Source organism: Sebastes fasciatus, chromosome 7, assembly GCF_043250625.1.
Source record: "Sebastes fasciatus isolate fSebFas1 chromosome 7, fSebFas1.pri, whole genome shotgun sequence".
Taxonomy (NCBI): Eukaryota; Metazoa; Chordata; class Actinopteri; order Perciformes; family Sebastidae; genus Sebastes; species Sebastes fasciatus.
The window spans coordinates 26,266,440-26,290,311 of NC_133801.1; the positions used below are offsets into that span (position 1 = coordinate 26,266,440).

Consider the following 23,872-nt stretch of genomic DNA (forward strand, 5'->3'; position numbering starts at 1 on the left):
GTGTGTAGTGTGTGCGCGCATGCACGTGAGGCGGAGCGAACTGAGTGAAGGCAAGCAGTCAGAGGAGCAGAGGAGCAGAGTACAGCAGAGACTCTGGCCCTGGAGACCAAAGCAACGGTCTCCCCCGCTTACTACGACCGCGGCCTACACTGTTTTGCAAGACGGTCTTCACTAGATATAACTTTGCGGTTTTGGTGCTTCCGTTTAGTTTGTGTTGGGGTCTTGCTGAACAGTGTAGCCACATGCGAGCGCACATATGCGAGCGCGCATGGGACACCGACCCGGGTGATTTATACGTGTAAGAAACTACAAACAGTCCCTTTGAATTGTCCAGTTCTTTGGTTTCCTAAAATTGGGAGTTTATGTGTAAAAACATACTCAAATTAAAACTAAAAGTTAGTCTCAAATGACAAAAATGTGTCACAGTCCAACTTCTCAGGTCTAGGAGGAGATTCAAGTAATTTGATATGGGGAAGGGTGAGACCAAAATTATGATACTGATGAACTGAAAACGTATTATACTGATCTAAATCGACCTTTTAATAAAAAAACACATTTATTGTCTATAGTTTTGGACTTGCTCTGTTCTATGTTGTCCATCAATAATTTAAATAACATAAAAACTTTAGATTAGATAAGATATTCCTTTATTAGTCCCACAGTGGGGACATTTTGCAGTGTACAGCAGCAAAGGGGATAGTGCAGAAACAAGAGGCATCAGTAAAAACAAACAGCAAGATACAACACAGTACAAAAAAGCCCCCAAAAATTAGACAGGCATACGGAGCCCCCCAAGACCCCTAGGAGAAAATGTTATTAACTCGTTCCCTCAAGTCCGTAAGTCGTTCCCTCAAATTAGTAAGTTGTTTCCTCAAGTTAGTAACTTGAGGGAACCGTTGTTTTTAGGGGGCTCTGTACATTCTTAGGGGTCCCATATTATGCTAATTTTCAGGTTCATACTTGTATTTTGTGTTTCTACTAGAACATATTTACATGCTGTAATGTTAAAAAAAACGTTATTTTCCTCATACTGTTGGCCTTATGTCTGTATTCACCCTCTGTCTGAAACACTTGTTTTAGTGCACTTCAACAGGATGTGTTGCTAGGTAACAGCTTGGGTCCATGTTTTACTTCCTGTCAGCTGATGTTATTTACATACACTGCAACAGGAAATAAACTGGGACACATTTAGAATGTTTATGTTTAAAACCGTGTATTGGTCTAAGTATTGTTACATTTGGGACATCACAAATGGACAGAAATCCAAACAGCTTGTTTCAAAAGCACAGTTTAGAATATGGGCTTGTGTGTATTTCTCCGTATATTGAGCGTTTTGATAGTTTAACAGTTTTTATAAAGATAAGATAAGATAAGATATTCCTTTATTAGTCCCGCAGTGGGGAAATTTGCAGTGTACAGCAGCAAAGGGGAGAGTGCAAAAAACAAGATGCATCAGCTAACACAGTAAAAAAGAGCTAAAAAAAGTGTAACAAAATATGAACCATTTAAATAGAAGGAAGTATAAAAATAGGAGCAGTATATATAGTATGGACAATAAACAGACTATTAACAAAATTGCACAAGTGGAAAATGATATTACACAGTGAGAATGAATGAATGAATGAATGAAATTCCACCTGAAAATATCAGCTTATTGTCAGTTTTTTTGGTGTGTAAGTGGTCTACTGGGAGCAGTGCTGGTTGTGGAGTCTGACAGCTGCAGGAAGGAAGGACCTGCGATAGTGCTCCTTCACACACTTTGGGTGGAGCAGCCTGTCGCTGAAGGTGCTCTCCAGTGCTGAGATGGTGTCCTGCATTTAAACCTGCTTTATAATATAAAAGACATGAAAATCTCACTTTTTACAATATGGGACCTTTAATAATTTGAGACACATTTCTGGTGCACATGGTTGCACATGTATGGTTCAGTAGCTGGGATCAACCTCTAGAGGGCAACAGCTGCGTCATCGCTGCCAAGTCGACGTGCTATAGAAGAAGACAGAGTGTGACGTCATCGCGTTTGAGCATGCCTACTACGCTCGAACATAAACAAAGGCAGGACGCTTCGCTGCAATAAACTCTCCTCTTCTGCTCTTTTAAACGCTAACAGAGCCGACAGATTGGCGAGCGACTTATCCCTGCAGCCATGGATAACGCGTTACTGATGCGAGTGAGTGTGTTCACCGACCAAGGAGGCAGGAAATACATGGAGGACGTGACCGAAGTCATAGTGGAGCCCGAGCCGGGAGACGACGAGCCGATGTCGGGTGAGCCAGAGGAGAGCAGCGACACGGTGGTTCCTCTGGCTGCGGTCACACATCATCCACACCGGAACCGTGGACCCGGTGTGTCCCCGCAGGTTGCACCGTGTGAACCTGTACGAGAGCAAAGTATATTAGTGGAGACGTCTTTACCGGGAGGTCCGAGCCTCCCGCCGCTGCTAGCCGAGCCGAGCACCGGGAGTCCTTCCCGCCGCTCCGTCGCGTTCTTCGCGGTGTTCGACGGGCACGGAGGTCGGGAGGCTGCGCAGTTTGCCCGGGAGTACCTGTGGGAGCTGATGAAGAAGCAGCGGGGCTTCTGGTCCGACTGCGACCGGGAGGTCTGCGCGGCTATACGCAAAGGATTCATAGCCTGCCACCACGCCATGTGGAAGAAGCTACGTGAGTTTAACCATCAACCTTACTAAGTTATGACATATAATCAGCCGTCTATAGGGGCTTCCTTCACCGGGTTGAGGAGCATGAACATCCCGCCAGACTGCAACATCTGTGGCCTGACGGTAAAAGTTTGTACTGGTTCGTAGACTAGCTATCTCACAGAAAAGCCCAATTTACCATCATATTCTATGGGCTTAGTATAGTCATACTGTTTTGGCTGTGTAGCCATGTACAACCTCAATTATGTGTCTTTGTTTCTGTTGCTATTTACATATAAAACAGTGTATAGGGCTAACAGTTTTAGCAACAGAGCTAACGAAGTTAGCAGTAGCCACTGGTTCACTTCTCTCCAAACAAAGCCTGCTGCCACAGCGGACAACACGTTACCTGCTCACAAGTTATTATATATAGATATATATGTATGTGTATATATGTATATGTATGTATGTATGTATGTATATATATGTATATGTGTATATATATATATATATATATGTATATGTATATATATGTGTATATATATATATATATACATGTATATGTACGTATTTACATATATGCATATATGTATATGTACGTATATACATATATGTATATATGTATGTATGTGTGTGTGTATATATATATATATATATATATATATGTGTGTGTGTGTGTGTGTGTGTGTGTGTATATAAACTGGAAAAACAAAGTTCGGAAACTTGTGTTTGGTGGATTACTTCTCTGTTGTTACAATGCTAATTGGCATTGTATTTTACATCGTTGGAAAGCCTGTTTATTTACCTTTGCAATGATGTGTAACTTGTAAGGATCATGCATTTGTGGGATGAGCAGCACAGCTGATTATGTGGGGAGCGCCCAAGAAAAATTTGCCAAAATGCTCCGTCAATGGTAAACAGTGTATTCTCCTGTTGGTGTTGACTCTTGTTTTGAGTTGGTTGGTGGATTGGATGATTGAACTCTCTATCAGTAACAAGGAACAAACAAGACATATTGGCTATTTTACACTTTATTCATTTAATACAATATGTCAGGAGCCTCAGTAGCGGTGGAAGATCCATACACAGCCACAACAGCCTGGCACCTCCTCCTCATGCTGGTCACCAACCTGGTCACACGTTGCTGTGGGATGGCGTTCCATTCCTCAACCAGGATTCGTTGCAGGTCAGCCAGCGTGGTTGTGTTGGTCACTCTAACACGTACAGCACGCCCAAGCTGATCCCACAAGTGTTGAATTGGGTTGAGGTGTGGACTCTTGGCAGGCCGTTCCATTCTCTCTACTCCCACATTGTGGAGGTAGTCTGTGATAACCCTGGCTCTGTGGGGGCGAGCGTTGTTTCTTGGAGGATGAAGTTAGGTCCCAGATTGTGGAGATATGGGATCGCCACTGGCTGCAGAATCTCATCTTGATATCTCACTGCATTGAGATGGCCTTCAATGATGACAAGCCTTGTTTTGCCAGTGAGGGAGATGCCCCCCCACCACACCATGACACTGCCCCCACCAAAAGCTGTTACTCCATCGGTGCAACAATCAGCATAGCGTTCTCTGCGTCGTCTCCATACTTTGACCCTGCCATCCAACTTTGGCAGACAGAACCTGGACTCATCACTGAACATGACATTCCCCCACATGTTCAGGTTCCATTGTCTGTGTTGTCGACACCAGCGCAAACGGGCCTGACGGTGAAGGGCAGTCATTGCAGGCTTCCTGGTAGCCTTATGAGAATACACTGTTTATCATTGGCAGAGCATTTTGGCAAATTTTTCTTGGGCGCTACCCACATAATCAGCTGTGCTGCTCATCCCACAAATGCATGATCCTTACAAGTTGGACATCATTGTGAAGGTAAATAAACAGGCTTTCAAGCGATGTAAAATACAATGCCAATTAGCATTGTAACAACAGAGAAATAATCCACCAAACACAAGTTTCCGAACTTTGTTTTTCCAGTATATATATATATATATGTGTGTGTATATATATATATATATATATATATATATATATATATATATGTGTGTGTATGTATGTATGTATGTATGTATGTATATATATATGTATGAATGTATATTATAATAATACATATAAATATATATATATTATAATATATATAATAATAATAATAATAATAATAATATATATATATATATATATATATAATAATAATAATAATATATTTATATAATATTTTATTGTTTTCTTTGTTCTCGCTATACCTTTGGTATTGTATATTTTGTTACATTTACATATTTCGTTATTACCCATTATAAAATCCTATTGAATGGTGAAGTAGCCTGTGTGTGTGTGTGTGTGTGCTGTGTTACATGTCTGGACATGTCAGCTGCTTTACAACAGTGGTGTTTACACACAGTGTCTGTAAAGCGCATGACTGACTGTGATCACATAGGAAAGACTTGCTCCAGGACAGACTGTGTCCAATAAAGTAACCTAAAGGTCACAGTGTTATCGCCAGGTTCAATACATAGAATAATCTATGATGGAGATTAGCAATAGATATAGATAGATAGATAGATAGATAGATAGATAGATAGTAACTTTATTGATCCCGAGGGAAATTCAAGTTTCCAGCATCACAATTCCATAGTGCAAAACATGTTAGTAAAAAGACAGTAAAAAAGTTAGTAGTGCAAAGTACAAAAAAATATACCAGATATAAAAATACAAGGAGATGAAGAAAACTGTTAAAACTGAATATAGCGCAGGGTAACTCCAGTAGCTTAGTCTATGAAAGTGCACTGTATGCCTTATTATCTGTCCTGCAGACCGTCCTCCCTATGTGTACTTCAGGGGGAATGAGCAGTTTACAAGCAGTAAATATATACATTTTCTCTCTTTCATCTTCTCAGCTGAATGGCCAAAGACACTCACTGGCCTTCCCAGCACATCGGGCACCACAGCTAGCGTAGTGGTCATCCGAGGAAACCGCATGTATGTGGCCCACGTTGGGGACTCGGCAGTGGTTCTAGGGGTCCAGGATGACCCCACAGATCCATTCATCAGAGCTGTGGAAGTCACACAAGACCACAAACCAGAACTACCCAGAGAGAGGGAGCGTATTGAAGGTCTGGGAGGGAGGTAAGGATTAACCCACAACGCACCTTGCCTCTACATTGTATTGACATATAATAGTAACTTTACTTGTGTTCTCTGATGTAGTGTATATCCTGCATGCATTGGAATGAGTATTTTTGCAGCCTCGCCAGCACGTCATTGCTCAGAACACATAACACAAAATCTAGCTGCCTTAGGGGTCAGCGTTGAATCAAACTGATGTATGGTTATTTCTTGGACCAAGACTATGGCTGTATTCAAAACCTCATACTATACTAGTAGTACAACCTCATACTATACTAGTAGTATGTACTGATTTGGCCAAAATGTAGTATGTAGTATGCGAACAAAAGCAAAATCCACAATGTGTCAAAATTACTCTGATGTTGTACTGATTCGGAAAAAATCTCCAGTATTCATCGGACCAGTCTACCTCACCTACTTTATCCAACAATGCGAAGCGCTGGACCGTTACAGGCTACGGTTACAACAAAAGCAGCCAAAAACAGCGAACATTTGCTCCAACGTTTTCGGAGTTTAGAAGCTCCACAAACTGCCGTGACAGCTAGCTGGCGCCTGCCGGGGTCCCTACCTCTCTAGCGGTCACAGACCGCTCACAGACCGCTATGAGCTGGCTGGAGCTCTCTAGAGACCGGTCTGTAGACGAGGGGCTTTATTTCCTTGTTGATGAATGGTTTGTTTAAATATCACAACACAGATGTCCATTATAAATTAACAGGAACCTGTGGTTAATCTGCCCTTTTGGGGTTGAAAAGCTTTACAATCACCCGCGGGCATAGCTCGCTCGCCAGCCAGCCAGGGACGCTCACAGAACGGCTACAGAGCAGCTGAGTGGAAAGGGAAGAGGAGAGGGAAAGAGCAACCTCTGACGGGGCAGAGAGATATCTGCTGAGACAACATGACCCTTTTTAACATTACTCTAATATCTGGAGGGAGATCAGTCCACTGTTTTGTTGCTGTAACTGAAAAAGCAGTTTTGAGGAACGTCAATTTTGTCGAGCAATATATTTCCCGTCTCCCCTCGTTGATGATCCTGTTTGTCTGACTTCACTTTGAGCTGTTAGAATAAATAGTTTAAACCTGTAGTATCTTATAAAGTAAACTAACATAACATAAACAACTAAATCAAAGTTGTATTTTTCGATAATATTGTAATAGTGGTACGAGTTTGTTTTTTTGTCCACTGATTTAAGAGCTGGTTTAAAAGCTGAAGCCTGGCCTAGCATACTGAAAATACTGTATACTACTGAGGAACGCAGTATACAGTATACAGTACATACTGAATACGGCGTTCATCAGTAGTATGCAGTAGGCGGTAACAGCTTATTCATTCTCACGACCCCCACCAGCTGCCATCTACAACAAAACAGCGATTGTAACCAAGAAGCACCTCTTTTGCACAATAGCAGATCAAAGTGTTATCTGCCTCAAAGGATAAATGTCCTTTATACTGTCTGTGGCATGTCTACTGATAAGATGTTGTTGTAGGGATAGGCACCTGGATGGCTTGACAACAACCAAACTTTTATGCTTACATGACAGGGTACACTCCACAGCTTTAAAGGGGATTTATTGTTGCCCGTTAAGTGGTGACTGCATTGCAATGGACCTACGCATGTAGCTGTAGGTAATCCAGCTTTACTGCATAACATAACAAGATGTAAAGATGGATGCATTTGATTTATTCATGTTGTTGGGAATGCCAGCATGCTGTGCAGTATATGATAAAGCTAGTGAGGAGAAGTGCTGCTTTAAAATCATATTACGGAAATTAAACATTAGGCCTGGGCAGTAGGGATGTGGAATCTAACATTAATCATATTTGGTATACATAGTTATGTGATTATCATTATATATGTGGGAGAATCTTACTTCAACTCAACATGTCAGTGCAAATCACCTACCACAGTAGTGACCCTAAATTATTTGTCATTGTAGGTTTGCAGGTAATGAAAGTACATTTTTGGATACTTTGCTCCAAGTCAGTGGCAGCTTCTGTCTTCTCTCCCTTCCTCCATATGCTAACAGTGTTATCAAGAAATCTGGAGTGAACCGGGTCGTCTGGAAGAGGCCGAGGCTGAGTCACAACGGCCCAGTCCGCCGGAGCACCATCATTGACCAGATACCATTCTTGGCGGTAGCCCGAGCTCTAGGTAAGAAAAGTAACCATCACAGTTATCTCAGTGAATAACCTGTCTGCAATTTGGCAGCACGAATTGAATGACTAGAATAACATTGTTTTTGTCTGGTCATGAAAAACTGGCCAATTATGAAACAATAAAACCTCAGTTTAGTAAAAGCGGGCTTATTAGAAGGAGCTATCAGTTATCATCAGAGATCTAAGAGAGTTCAGGGAGTTTTGACAAACAAGTGTAGCTCATTCCAGAGTTTCTGGGCCCCACTGGTCAATAATTATTTGTCTTCAGTCTAGTTCTAAGGGCTAATCCATTCAGGAAAACAGGGATTTATTGCTAGAGTCAGCACAGGTTTATATAAGTGTTTTTTTTTTTGTGCTTTTGTGCAGAATTTTTAGACAAGCTGACGATTGGAAGGGCAGTCATCACGGAGTGTTTGTTAAGACTAGTGGTGCTTTCAGCTAAGTTTCTCTTCTCTGCACAGGTGATCTGTGGAGCTATGACTTCTACAGCGGGGAGTTTGTGGTTTCTCCAGAGCCAGACACTAGTGTGGTGACCCTTGACCCCAGAAAACACCGCTACATCATCCTGGGCAGCGATGGTCTGTGGAACATGGTGCCACCTCAAGAGGCTATCTCCATGTGTCAAAACAACGACGAGGCAATGGTGAGTGGAGAGCTACTTCAGCAAAGATTTGTTTCTGTAAAGGATAGGTTACTCTATAGATGGATGGCTGTCTTTCCTACCTACCTGGCTTGTGGTCTGTTGTAGACTAAAGGTTAGATTAGTAAACATGATCAAAAGGCCCTATAATCATATTTGAAATAATAATCTAACAGAGTAATGTCCACTTCATATCAGACCGTGTCACTGTAATAACAACCTTCCATGCTGCAGGCACCATGCGGGGTATCGAGTGCACGGCAGCTGGTCAGCCACGCTCTGCTGCGGTGGCGCCAGCGCATGTTACGAGCTGACAACACCAGCGCCATCGTTATCGCCCTGCAGGAGCCTGGGTCCTCCCAGGACACGCTGCACCATGAGGAGGTGCTGCTTGACCTGGCCAAGGTGTCCCAGTGTCCTCCCACCTCCATATCTCGCGCTGACACTCCTCTCCTTCAGGTGAGGGCAGCATGACACACACAAGAATTCCCAAATAATGAACCACAATGTGGGATATTAAGGCATTATTGGGGAGTGTAACAAAATCAGGGCTTTTAATTTCGAGAAGTTTCCTGGTTAATATTCTACATTAAGAAAATTGAGAAAGTGTTGAATTCCCACAGTCGATGCCGGACGAAGGTCACGCTGTCGAAGTGTCATTACCTGTACAATTATACATGCAAGATTAATATACTGTTGTAACATGACAAATTTACACACACTCAAGAAAAAAATCCTTCTCTGTCCTTAGCCCTACTGTCCGAACCTTAAGCATTTTGCCCGTTTAAGTAGACATGAATTGTTTTGTGTGGTATTGTGAATATTTAAAGTTTGTCCTCACTGTTTGGTTTTGAACCTGTTCTCCTGCAGCGGCCTCTAGAGGAAGACTCTCCCTCTGCTATGTGTGAGCTCCTCCCTACCTTGGAGCGACGGGACGGACTATCAGGAAGCAACAGCCTGTACCACCTGTATCTGTCTGACCCGTTCAGTCTGACTCCACTATGTCTAAACAGTAGTGATGAGTTGGCCAGTCAGTCCAGTCCCACTGACAGGACAGTTGGCAGCAGGACACCCAACAGCAAAAGAACTATTGACGGATCACCATCACCATCACCATCACCATCACCATCACCATCACCATCACCATCACCATCACCATCACCATCACCATCATCAGGCCGGTCGGCTAAGAAGGCCCGACGCAGAACAGCTCACAGGCCGCCTCTGGTCCAACACAACGCAGATAAAAAACAGAAGGAGTCCAATAACGTCTCCCCCATTCTCCAACAGCATAACAAGACCACAGTGTGTGTGTGCTGAAACACACACAGAGACACATCAACCTGCTGCCTTGTACTGTCAACCTTGTCTCCAGTGGCGTTTTCGCTTCCTTATGTTGTCCTGCACATTGTCACAGTGCAAACCAGCCTTTGCTGTAGAGGTTGACATGTCTTCTTGTTCAGCACACATTTGAAAATTGAAGGAGTGCTCATTTCCACAAGACAATTTGTGTCTTTGTTTCAAAATTCCTTCCTGAAATGCTGTTTGTATGTGTCTTAATGAGTCTTCTTTCTGGTGACACGTATATGAAATACGTATGACTAATGATGCTGGTGTAAATATTATGCATTTTATAGTTGAGTATTGAGTAACTGTTCATTTAAAACAAAATATATATTTTTTATACATTCTTGTATTGTATGATGATAAAACATGAACATTTAGATGAGCTCCACTACAGCTTTCATCTCCTTTACACTCTCTCCATATACCATTGTGTGTACTCCTGTGTTTAAACGTATTTATGTATTTTTATTCTCAGCATTTTATTCTTATCACTGGAGATTTGTCTTGAATATAAACTGAAGGTGCTGCTACAGTCACAGACCAGTAAGCTACTACATTGTGTATATTGATATATAAATATATGTAATAAGTGTTGGTAGCATTTTTCTTCTTTGAGAGTTTGCATTTAACACAACACATCTACCCCTGTGAGGTTTCAAATAACGGAAGGTGTTTTTAAGTTTTAATTTACACAACGCATCTCTCTTAATCATATTACAATGTTGTAATTTGTAATGAAGCATTAGAGTGGTAATGTTGTCTAGAAGGGATCCCGTGAGATGGTTATGGTTAGGCATTGAGCTTGAATAGTGAAGGTAAGGATAGGTCATTGGGCAGCGAGTCTCACAAATGTTTTTGCAGATCTCAGATTAGATTTTGCAATTTGCGGGTTACCTTCTAGACACGACCCTTTACGGTTGCGTTTTTTGGTGTCTTCACTTCCCCTGAGCCAGCTTTGCCCATTCATTCATCAAGTAGTGATTTTCTATGTTTCCTAGAATGCCTTTCAGCAGCTCTCTGCTGTGCTGAAGCTTTTGCAGAAGTTGATATGTCTGTCTCTACAATGATGGAGTTCTCCCTCTGCGTTTGCTTTGCCCAGGTGACTTCCTTTGGTTCTGAGGGACCGACACAAAAACCTGATGTTTACAATCAATGTCAATGATTATTTTGTTCTGCCAGACATCCATTGTGGCTGCACTGGATGTATCAGTGATGTCACGTTGTTTGACCATCTGTGAGAACAAGAAAAATGTTCCATCTCAAGCATGTTGGTACCTACAGACGGGGTTACCTTGCATCACCAGTCCATCCTGCTCCCTTGTTATATCTTATTTACAACAAGGCAATAGCTGTTATTTCTGTTTTGTTTAGGCTGACTGAGGTTTCTTTAGCATTCTGCTTACACAAGCCAATGTCCCTCCATCCTGCAGCTTCAGTTGTATAGTTACTGATGTATGCACAAGGCTCATTTGTGAGTAAATACACAATGCATGGACTTTCTAAAAGAATATTTTTGCACTATTATGGTGACCTTTGAGAATGATGCAGCTGGGAATGGATGACATGATTGGAGTCTAAAATGAAAACACAGAAAATGTAGGATATTTAAACTTTGATAAGTAGAAAGGAATCCTCATTAATCTGAGTAGAGTTTGCAGAGCATGGCTGTGCCCCTTTTTCACAGATTCAGATGAGAAATATTCAATGAAAAAATAATAGACCATTACACAAATTAGATGTCTAAATCTTTGTAAAACGTATTACATGTTGATGTATTTTTATTGAACTAAGTGCAATTTGTAACAGGAATTTGTAGCATTATGAATTGGTTCAAAAAATATTGTACAAGGAGTGATAATGTTACTGTTATTTTGCTCTGGATCCCTGTGTGACTTCTATTTATGTAGTCTTTGTTTTTTCATAAATCTTAGTATACTCATTTACTCTGTTTAATAATGACATCCCTGATTCAGATGGCCGTGCTAACAGCCTAAAGTGCATGTGTACAGTGTAAATGTAAAAAAAATACTTCTCCGGAAATGAACCTATTTAAATAAAAAGCTCTCTGAAGTAAAGCGATTACTATTCCTTGCAAATTGATTGCGGCTTATTTTTAATTGTTAATGTGTTCTGCTTGTTTCTGCTCTTGATAAGACTGTAAAACATAACAGCCCTCAATGGTCTCATGCTGAGGAAATCACTTTAAATTTCAGCGGTTATCTTTGAATACTCAAATTTTAATGTTACATTTTGATTCTGCTCTCTCATGACACCCATATTGAGAAATATAATATTTTTTCAACATTGCATCCTACAAAAATATCCTCCCTGCTCCCCTTTTTGATTTTGTAACATCAAAATGGCATTTTCACCTTAATTCTGCTACTGCCAATTTTACACACCGTCTTAATGCTTTACAAAATATATATGTTTTTTTCTCATCACTGTCCCATTACTATGTCATGAGGAAAATATGCATTTTTCCATTGAGATCTTATCATATCAAGATAAAACAATCAGGAAATGGAGGTATAAATTGGACCATCCTGTGAAAACAGAAGAACACTGGGACTGGGATGGTGTTTTAAAGCTGAAGTAAGTGAGATGGTCTGGTGTCCATCTGCTGTCTATGAGAGCCGGCCGTCAATCACTGGTGAACTCCGACCAAACGGTCAAACTAGGCAGCGCTGATCAAATATGAAACAATATTCTGTTACTGTAATGCCTATTTCTCTCCTCAGATGTTTTCAGAATCATCTTGTAGTGTACTGTTTAGCTGTAAAGTGAGAAAGTTTGTGACCCGGCAGCCATGTTGAGATCTGTTGAGGAAATACCAAGATTTTTTAAAAGCCTGAAAACAGAGCCATGAGGAGGAGCAGAAGTCTAGTTTTCACTCAGAACACTTGAATTACAATATGCTGAAAGGTTATTGTGATTTTTTCCCCCAATGATACCAAAAATATACTACCTACTGCCACATGGCAGGAGGGCCGAGCCCTGAACGGATGTTTACTGATGTCACTTCCGTTGTGTTTGTCAAGATGCAGCCAGCAGGCCACTCTACGCATTTCAAAATAAAAGCGTAAATTTATCACAAGTATTGGTAACATTACGTACCAGTGAAAACGTGCAGGATGAAGACTTTCAGTAACGGACTCAGGCTGTCTGAGGGTCAGGACTGAAAAAAATAAAAAAGGGCACCAGCTGCACAGGACGGTTTCTAGCATGTAGGGCAGCCCCAGAGCCTATGATCTGGAACTGCATCATGTTCTCTCAATTTTAAGGCCACCCCCTTAAAGGTCCCATATTATAAAAAAGTGAGATTTTCATGTTTTTTTTTTATTATAAAGCAGCAGGCTTAAGTGCTTTATAAATACTGTGAAAGTATCGAAACGCTCAATCCACAAATAAATACACACAGCCCGTATTCAGAAACTCTGCATTTGAAACAAGCCGTCAGGATTTCTGCCCATTCGTGATGTCACAAATATACAATATTTAGACCCTTGACACAATTTTAAACGTAAACATTCTAAATGTGTCCCAGTTTATTTCCTGTTGCCGTGTATGTGAATGTCATCAGCTGACAGGAAGTCCACATGGACCCAAGCTGTTGCCTAGCAACGCAATTCTGTTGCAATTTCGTCGAAATCCGCTAAAACGGAGCGTTTCAGACAGAGGGTAAATACAGGTATATTCAGGCCGACAGTATGAGGAAAATAATGTTGTTTTTTTAACATTACAGCATGTAAACATGTTCTAGTAGAAACACAAAATACAAGTATGGACCTGAAAATGAGCACGATATGGGACCTTTAAGGCGTTGTCTCTACTGGATGGCTGCGTCCATCAGTGAAGACTTTGCTCCAAAGTATTTTTAGAAAGAAATGACAGACTTTTACTTCCAACACATTCCCTTGATATTTAACAATCAGGATTTTATTTTGAAAGCAACTGTAGGAAGTGCACCACTGTGCTTCCTTTGAAGTGGTCCGATGTGATTTTTGAGAGCGGGAAGAATCATGGGTGGAAGTACAGTGAACCTAAACAGCTGGTGCTAAATTAGTTTCTTACAGCCTACTGTCGGGACATTTCAGACAGTACTGGTTACCAGTTTAACTATATTAAATATGGATACCAGTAATGAGTCAAAGTAGCGGCGGAAAACGTAGCATTAACTGTTGCTAGGCAGTTGGTAATGTTATTTAGCTATATAGCTAACAAGCAGGTAAGGTGACAGCTTACACGGACAGGTGAACAGTGAACACTAACGTTTATTAAACAAACAGTGTGTTAGTTGTGTGCTACAGTACAGTAGCATAGCTTGTGAGATAAAGAGTTGCAGTGACTGACATTACACTAAGGTGTCTGTATAATATGTAACTGATGTGATGTTGTTGTTGTTGTAGATACTGCTGTGAAGCAGGTTACAGAGCAGCATGGCTTCATCCTCAGTGGAGTACACCATTGGAGGGGTGAAGATCCACTTCCCCTGCAAGGCCTACCCATCCCAGCTGGCTATGATGAATTCAGTGAGTAAAAAACATCACCCACTTGATAAACTAACCCAGTTAAGTGGAATTTTTTTAATTTTTTAAATGTATTTATTTATTTGCACATATATAAAACTGCACAAAATCCAGTCAATGAAAAAAAAACCAAGAAATATGTCAGGAGAGGTCAAGAAGACAAAGGCTTATATACAAAGGACCTCCCCCCCAACCCCAGGAGAAGAAAAAAAAAACAATAACAAAAAAGGAAGAAGGATCTAAACAACAACAAGAAGTACACAAAATGTACACAAAACAGTGGAAAACAATCCAATAAAAACAATGAAATACACACAAAAAACAGTACAGAAATATAGATAGAAAATATATCTAAACATATCCAAAGATAATTAGACATCAGGAATTAAATGTGATGAGAATTTCCTTTTACAATGTTCTAAGGATAATGAGCTCTTGATAACATGTATTTTGGTGTTCCATATTTGTACACCACGATATCTGAGGAAGTACTGGCCATGTTTTGTTTTGTAAAAAGGCAGGTGAAGATGATTAACCTGTATAGTATTATGTGAATGAATTTGAGAATTAGACTTAAAGACTTCCATACAATGTGGGCCTATTATAATTTAAAGGGGAGTATTGGCTCGTCAAACAAGTAATAATGAGACAATACCATATTTGTAAATCTGAAATAGAATTACGTCATAAGGAAGTACTTTACATAGTTATGAGACTCAATTATATTTGTTAAAAGGCCCATTAGTTGTTGTTCTAACCATAAACCTTTTATGACACTGTGGTGGCATCAGCCGTTTTTTATGGAGTGGTCTGCTGGGGCAGCAGCATCTCGGCTGCGGAGAGGAAGAGACTAAACAGAGTAATCAGGAAGGCCAGCTCTGTCCTGGGATGCCTCCTCGACACAGTGGAGGTGGTGGGAGAGAGGAGGATGATGGCTAAGCTGTCATCCATGATGGAGAATGACTCCCACCCCATGCAGTACACCATCTCAGCACTGGAGAGCTCCTTCAGCGACAGGCTGCTCCGACCAAAGTGTGTGAAGGAGCGCTATCGCAGGTCCTTCTTTCCTGCAGCTGTCAGACTCCACAACCTGCACTGCTCTCAGTAGACCACTTACACACCAAAAAAACTGACAATAAGCTGATATTTTCAGGTGGAATTTCATTTCATTCTCACTGTGCAATATCATTTTCCACTTGTGCAATTTTGTTAATGGTCTGTTTATTGTCAATACTGTATACTGCTCCGATTTGTATACTTCCTTCTATTTAAATGGTTCATATTTTGTTACACTTTGTTTAGCTCTTTTTTTTTTACTGTGTTAGCTGATGCATCTTGTTTTTTTGCACTATCCCCTTTGCTGCTGTACACTGCAAATTTCCCCACTGCGGGACTAATAAAGGAATATCTTATCTAATCTTATCTTATCCTATCTTACCCTCGACAGGCCACCAGTCTATCACAGGGCGGAAGCATCTAGGCAAAGAACAATTCGCACACAATACAACACACACCTAGAGGCAATTTAAAGTTTTCAATTCACCTAACCTGCATGTCTCTGCGCTTTGGACAAGTGGAGGAGTCCTGCGCAAACACAAGAAGAACATGTAAACTCCTCACAGAAAAGCCTATTAATGTCACAGTAGAGATGGCACAGATTGATGCAGTATGTGGAACCTGAGTCAAACCCCAAGTTATACGTACTATAGGTAGATATGTCTATCTGATTCTGGTACATACAACCTGTTTGTGCCTTGGACTGTGTTGTGGGGTCTTGTCTTTAAATGTATGCATGGTAAAGGTACAAATACCCTCAGAATGAAAAGAAAACCCACTAGTACTTGATATCGTGCAATATGCTAAGTGATTGTGTCTCTACCTTGTCTGCAGATCGTACGGGGACTGAACAACGGGAAGCACTGTTTGCTTGAGAGTCCCACAGGAAGTGGAAAGAGCTTGGCTTTGCTGTGCTCGGCTCTGGGCTGGCAGAAGGCTCAGTTTGGTATGTCTGCTCTGGCTGAGATCAAAGTCAGAAAACAGTTGTATAAGCAAGTAGGCCTACTGGTATCCTCGAACAAAATGTAAAAGCTGGTGCACTGATTAATTAGAGCAGAAGTCTGTCTTACACAGACAGTGTCACTTGGGTGTCTTCACTTTTGCATTTTCTTCATTCAGGTTTCATAAATTACAACATATAAACTTAAGCCAGATGATATATTTTTACAATATCTATAGTGATGTGAGACTAGATAAGACTTGTTTCTTTCTCACTACCTTCTTTTTTAAAAATATCTTCAGATTTTGACGATATCGCCTACACCATGTACCGGCTGAGAATCAATGCCACTGATGGTAATATCTGTGTTTAATTGTGTGATGACAGCTAAACTACAAGAAGGAGGAAGCCTTGTGGAGGACAAGTGCCAGTCAGACAAAAACTGTGGAGACTATAAGAAGTCAGATGTCACCACCCCCTGTCAGTGTGTGTGCCACAGCAAAGCCAACGGGACTACAGCTACAACAGCAGCCAAACCTGTTGTGGTGGACCTCACTGTGTCACCCTGCAAAGAGACGAAGCAGCCTCCGCATCAAGCACCTGAACATGGTTAGTATCTTTCAGTCCTTAATTTTATTTGTGGTAACATTGAAACATGCATAACGGTTCTTTTTGCCTGAACCAGTCTCCCCTGTAGCACAGTGGTAGTTGGACATTTCAAATAGAGACACACTGATTTTTTTTGTGTTGGTTTTGTTTTACTGGTTTCACACAAAATTTCTGAGTAAACAAAGGTACTTGTGTTACCAAATGAAAACTCAATTATTTTGTGTTTTATATTTCTACTTAAGTTTGATCATTTCTGGAGATTTCTTCATGCTTTGACATAAAAAAAAGAAATCTGGATTACATCCACTGCGACTAACGGTACACAGAAGTCAAGGTTCGGTTCATACCACCATTTAGGAATCTGTACAGCAGAAGAAAAAAAACAATTGCGTTTCTTGTCATTTATTTTAGACATCGTCCTACTTTGACCCTTTTTACACAGATAAGTTTAACCGAGGGCTAGCCAGCAACTAAGCCAATTCCACACTTAATTTCTGTTACTGTATAATATAATATTGCATTTGGTGTGTTTCAGTGTCATCACCAGAAGAGTCGCAGCCCAAGAAACAGTCCATAGCCTCTCGTCTGTCTGAGAAGTTCCAGTCTTCCCTCAGCTCTGACCGCGAGAAAGACGACGACTTCCAGCCAGATAGGAAACGCATTCGCACTGCCGATAACAAGGTAGTTGTAGATGCCTTGTATATACTGTTACAGAATTTACTGTATATCAAATTTAAAGGTATATTTAAAAAATTTTGGCCTTGTGTCTTAAAAGAAAGGAATACTAGTATCTGCAGTGGTTTGATGAGATCGTTGTTTCGTTAGTATTAGAATTGATGGTAGCTCACAGTACGGTGCTGTCAGAGTTTGCTGACCATCATAAAAATGTTATTGAGATACAAGTGAATAAATATGTAATACTCAATACACTGCCAGACCATCATATACAACAAATGGCTGTGTAAATTAAGAATAAAAGAAAAGAGCAATTGGTACCAGTTTCTTGGTAAGGTTTCTTATGACAGCAAATTATATTTCAAGTAAGTATCATTTTCTGTTTGTACCAGGGACTTCATCAGCAGTGGGGAAACAGTGCGAATAGTGAATAACTGGCAGCACAACACATTCCAGATCCAAAGGCTGATAAAAAGCCTGGTTTCACAAACCTTCTTCTCTATACTATTATAGATTGATTTCCTAATAAGCAAACTTAATTCTTTACATTCCTTTTGAGTTAAGGGGATGTGAAAGGGGAGGTGCTATGCCGGAGCAACATCTCATTAAACATTATTAAACTTAGACCGAATTAACAAATGCTAAGACAAAGTAGAATTAACTTTAATCTTTAGTGTCTACTGAGGTAAGAGCATAAATCCGAATTGTATGCAGTCAGACACAGGCTAAATGTTGCACAGTATAAGATGTAGGCTAAATGCTTAATCATGTACTATAGTTTAGTTTCCTAACCAAAAAATGTTTAAGCAAAATACTTCGATCACTAATTCTGAGTTTCTTTTAGGTAATAAATCAATACCCTCCTCTGTGTCCTTTTCACAAGTTTTCGCAATGTTGTTGGGGGTCACCATGGCTACATCAACACCAACATTTCCACTAGAGACGAGGAGCGGTTGTGACCACAGTCTGGTTGTGACACTACAAATGTCCCACTTTCATGACCTCTTCCAGTCGTGTAAATGAAAACCGTACCAATAATACCCCAAATTGAATAAAAGCACAAAGAGCATTCAAATCGGGATATGATGTCATCCGTTACATCTCTAACAAACATTGCATTAATATATCACCTCTCCTGTCAGGTAACCACACTTTATGAAAATGTGTCCTGATTAATAAGCTAGCTTTCTTGTGAAATAGTGTTTTTGTTTTTTTGTCAAAACTGTCTATAATGTGCAGCTCAGTGGAGTAAAGTTTCTGTGTTTGTTCCTCAGAGCCGTAAAAGGCAGCGTCTGGAGCAGGGAGTGGTATTTCTAGATGATGAGCTGGAAAATGAGCCTCCGGGTCCACAGAGTTGGACCACAGAGCCAAGCCAAGCAGCTGGTCTGTCCTCATCATGCTGCGTGAGTACATTCCAGGCATAGATGCTGAGTTACACCAGTAATATGCCTTTACTGATACATGGGGCAAATATTGTCCATACATTTGGATAGGCACATTTCAGAAGACATTTATACATACGTTATAACAGTTGGAGGGTTTCTCTGAAGCCAGCATTTGGAAACAGTTTTTTTTTTTTACTTGCAGCCATAAAAGTCATCAGGAGGTCGATCTATCACTTTTACAGTTCAGGCATATCTCCATGAGACAGAGAGAGAAATGACACATCAATGCCTAGTTATTGTTTACATTAAATATCCCACTTTCTCCAAAAAAGGCTGAAATGTGTAATAAATACCAAAATATGTGGGCATGGTCCACCTGTACTAATCCACACTCCCTCCACAATGAGCACTGGGTCCCAGTTCATTTGCATTAAAAACAGAATGTAATTATACCCCGGCGACATCGTAATCGGGGGTATATAGCGCTCTGCGTGCCCGTCCGTCCGTCCGTCCTTCCGTCTGTTTCGTTTCCGGAGCAGAAATCTGAAACTATTTAACTTAGGAATCTCAAATGTGGTATGATGGTTGACAGTGTGGTCTAGTTGTGCCTTTTGGGAGTTAGAAGTCCAGGATGCCCAAAATTTCAAAAACTTTTGGCACCCTGGACTTGAGGGAAGGTGAGCTAATAACAAGTTAGATTATGCTCAATAGACTAATGCCATTAGTTCCTAAAGGGCAAAACCTTTGGCCCTACTTTCGTAGGGGTCAAGCAGTGAGCTGGGGTATGTGAGCCATGCTCACTTTTGCCTTGTTTATTTTGGAAATATTAATGGAAAATATTCACTATCAGCATCTTTGATACCAAAATATTATTAACAAATCAAAGTATTGAATTCCAGGGCAGACGCTGGTGTAACTGGTTTTGTTAATGATGTCTCAGTAAAGCCATTCCTGCGAGCCAGAATGCACAACATCAAGTCTCGGTAAATTGGACACCTCAGTGGAATGCAGTCGTCATTAATGGTATTAGTTACACATGTGCTTTTCCTGCTATGGGATATCAAAATATCTGCTGTGAAAAAGGTCCATTGTGCATGCTGCTAGTACGCTGGTACGGTTTACCAAGACATTTAAATGGAACGGAGCAATCCATATTATCACAAGTTACAAGTGTGCTTGTCCTGCTATGGGATGTCAAAATGTCTGTTGTGAAAGAAGAAGAAGAAGAATTACTTTATTAGCCCCCTTTGGGATAACATGTCTTTTGCACCCTATCAGTAAACACAGATTGGTTAACCCTCTCATGGATGTTGCTGGAAGGGTAGATTATAGCTACTTTTAGACCACTTATATCAACAACAGGTTCAATATCACCACTAACATTATCACTAACACCACTGGGTGGCGGTATACTCCACCAAATTGACAGACAGTGGTTAAAACGTGTATAGGCTTAAAATGATATAACTTTGCAGATAATTCATGTGGAAGTAAACGTGGGTCTGTTATGATTTGATTTTGTTCTCTTCTGATGCTTTTACTCATGAGATCACTTTCATTTCTTTAACATGAAGTCAAATGATCCCCCCTATTTTTTTACAAAATGGTAACATACAAAACTAAATGTAGAGTAAAATTCATATGCACCATGGGGTTACAACCAGAGCTTGCAGGAATTTATATAAATTTCTTTCAAACTCAAAAGCACCAGCCTGCAGTCATCAGGCGGGCAGGGGAGCATTCTCAAATCTTTGTGCCACCAAAACATATTGACATTTACATAGTTCAGGCTGCCGCCTTTCTGTTGTAAGTCATTGGAAAGAGACATGCTAGCATACTTGAACAAGGAATAGCCTGTCTCCTAACAAAAGTTATAATATCAAATAATGAAGTTGTGGAACCACTGACAACATAATGGCATTTGCATCAGCTTAGCATCATTTATTTTATTTTTTTAATATTATTTTTTGGGCTTTTATTCCTGTATTGATAGTGACAGATAGCACCCCATTTATATCGATGAGGGTACACAAAATATTTGAAACGCCTCTCAGCATAACACAATAAAATTCAACAGCACCACAGCCTCCAAAATGATCATAAAATTGGATCAACGCCTCTCTAAAACAGTTTGAACGAAACTGAAAGTATATCCTTTGTGAATTTAACTTAGAGTTATGTTCATTATTGATTAATCTGATGATTATTTTCTTGATCAACCACTTCTTATAAAATGTCAGAAAATATTGAAAAATTGTGATTAGAATTTCCTAATAATAATAATGACCTTTCTTGTTTCATCCGACCTTCAATCCAAAAACCCAAAGATAGTCAGTTTACTGTCACATAACAATGAAAAGGGGCAAATCCTCACATTTGGAAAGCTGGTAATGTTGGGATGAGAAATGACTGAGACGATTAATCAATTATCAAAATTGTTGCTGATTTATTTTCTGTGGTTGTTTCAGCTCTAGAATTATTATAGGGCAGTTTATTAGACTGCATTAGTTTTGGTTAGGTTGAGCAAATAAATCGACAAGTGAGGGTGTTGGGCACAAGCTGCGTTGCCGCAGTCAGACGCAACCGAACTAGGTGCATCAAGTAACACCATGTTCTCAAAGGTATCAAGAGGCTGTGTCTGGTGAATAATCTATGTTCCTGAGTTCTCTCCAGGTCCCAAAGACCAACAGGTTAGCCATAATCATTAGACATGCTCAGCCATAGATTGCTGCTCAGAATGCAGCTCACAGGAATGGTTGAACTCTCACAATTGTGTCCTAACTTGCCACAGGTGTGTGGCTTGGATTTAGAGCCGCGGATGGTCGGAGGTGGAAAAAGAGGAGGAGGGAAAGTGAAGTCGAAAAAGCGCGTCCATCTCTGGTTTCCCTGCAGCTACATGACCCGGGCTCTTTTGTCCCGCGAGCGCTGACTGACGGCCTGAATGGGGCCCTTTGAAGCAAGCTCCAGTTTTAATTAAGAGGGTTTGCCTCGCCTGGACCGCTGATCTGTGAAAGCCACGGGGATAAATATTGAATGGGGTTCACCCGCTGGTTACTGCGCCCGAGGGATAAACAGGTGCTTTGGAGGGCAGATATTTGCCAGGGCCCCCTACCTGCACGGTGTGGTCATAATGGGAGGAGGGGGTGTTCGGTGTCATGTCTTCCGAGGTATTGGCTATTGAAGCCCACCCTTATTGGAATGAATTCCAAGCCCTCGAAAGCTGTGGAATGAGGAGCAAATTGGCGTCCAGTGAGAGGCGCCAGTGATACCTAAGTGATCCACTGCCTGCGGCCTCTCAGTGCCCTCTGACTGGCCCCCTGGAGTGTGAGATTTCCATCTCTCAGGTGTTGGCAGGGAGTAAAGCAACAGAAGCCTACCTGTGAATATTCTGAGGTGTTCAGTAACACCACTGACCTCTGTTCTGTCAATTCAAGAAAGCTTTAGCCATTGCATACACTTACACCTGGTAGTGTAGGTATACCAAGGGAACTTAGTATACCTGTACTAAGTAAGCTTTGTATACCTGTAGAAACTCAGTACACCTAAAGAAACGTTGTACACCTGACCTATACAGTGTACCTGTAAATGCTGTGGTAATAAGAAAACAGTTCCCTCACGTTACATGTTGTTTTGAAAGAAGGCACGGGCATTCTCATTGCTAGCGGCACCCAAGGAGCAACACCGGTGGAATTGTTATGTTCTTGTTGCGAGCAGAGCTGGCGTCTTGTTTGCCCCTTTTGCCAGTTATCTACATTCCTTTCTAGGGGGTGTCTGCTCTGGGCTGTGGGGCCAGGCTTGAAACCTTGTTGTCCTGGCATCTCGGGAGGCAGGCGCGTAAAAGGATACTCTTGTGTCAGCTGTTTCCTGCTGCAGCTTTTGACAAGGGCCTCTATTCATCAGTAAGCCCTTCTACACTGCCCCAACCCACCCCTCCCTCCCCCCACCTGCCAATGAATAAGTAATTATTGGCCATCTTGGGGCAGGATATTTGGATGGCTCTATTTAATGTGGCAGCAGCAGGTAAGGTGATCGGGCTCAGGGCCCAGGCTGTGGAGCGTAACTGTTCCAGAGGAGAAAGGTAACTCGAACTGGTGTTGGGGCCCTGCAGCACCTCTGTTTATTTTTCACATGGGCTCAGGGCTCGTTATCCCTCTTAACTCTGAGAGACGGCTCTCCAAGGGCTCTCTTTGGCCTGCACTCCATCACACATTGTAATATTTGATGGGCAAACATGCTTGGAAAATCTGAGCCGCCGGGTAACTCGAGCTACTCGTCTGTCATCAGAAGTGCTACCTTCTGATCCCCATCATACGTTGCGATGCGTGACAAACACATACCATTCATTCTTACCTGGAATCATTCAGGTAATTTGTTGAGGATTTAGGGATAAACTTGTTTGCCAAGCTTATGAATTATGTTTATTCGATAAACAAAAATATTGTAATCTCTGAAGAAAGAGGCCAGACACTTTTTTTTTTTAATGCCTTCGCGCCTTCGACATCCATGGCCAGAGGCATTATGTTTTCCGGACAAACGTGAATATCTCAGGAGCGCCTTGAGGGAATTTCTTCAAATTTGGCACAAACGTCCTCTTGGATTCAATCATTAATTGTTTAGGGTTTGTTTTTTTCTAGTTTCAGGTTTTTTAGGTTTAGTTCTGTTTTTTACAAACGTCTTAATACCATGCAGTGGTGACAAGGTGTGCATATCGATGTTGACCTCTTGGTCTGATGCCATTGGCTGTTTAACAATTGAAAGTGCCACAATATTAGATGTTTCT

At 41.1% G+C, this 23,872-nt stretch overlaps 3 protein-coding genes across 9 annotated transcripts in view; 2 read left to right on the forward strand and 1 right to left on the reverse strand.

The window, feature by feature from the left end:
• The window catches only part of LOC141770481 (tyrosine kinase receptor Cad96Ca), a 159,481-nt gene that overhangs the window by 94,611 nt on the left and 40,998 nt on the right, over positions 1-23,872 (reverse strand). The gene's annotated exons all lie outside the window — the stretch shown is intronic.
• Positions 2,019-11,973, forward strand: LOC141770478 (protein phosphatase 1D-like). Its single transcript, XM_074640003.1, has 6 exons — positions 2,019-2,660; positions 5,528-5,756; positions 7,782-7,906; positions 8,373-8,554; positions 8,786-9,010; positions 9,422-11,973. Exons 1-6 carry the CDS (start codon positions 2,147-2,149, stop codon positions 9,869-9,871), a joined length of 1,725 nt encoding a protein of 574 aa, XP_074496104.1. The 5' UTR covers positions 2,019-2,146; the 3' UTR covers positions 9,872-11,973.
• Positions 13,858-23,872, forward strand: part of brip1 (BRCA1 interacting helicase 1) — an 81,725-nt gene continuing 71,710 nt past the window's right edge. The window contains exons 1-6 of one of the 7 annotated variants that reach the window (XM_074640008.1): positions 13,859-14,151; positions 14,322-14,430; positions 16,318-16,429; positions 16,811-17,032; positions 17,568-17,713; positions 18,982-19,110. In XM_074640008.1, the coding sequence (XP_074496109.1) occupies positions 14,338-14,430; positions 16,318-16,429; positions 16,811-17,032; positions 17,568-17,713; positions 18,982-19,110 (702 nt within the window). In that variant the 5' untranslated portion in view covers positions 13,859-14,151; positions 14,322-14,337. Of the gene's footprint in view, positions 14,152-14,321; positions 14,431-16,317; positions 16,430-16,810; positions 17,033-17,567; positions 17,714-18,981; positions 19,111-23,872 lie in introns of those variants that run through there. The other 6 variants (XM_074640009.1, XM_074640006.1, XM_074640007.1 and 3 more) reach the window with 6 other exon arrangements.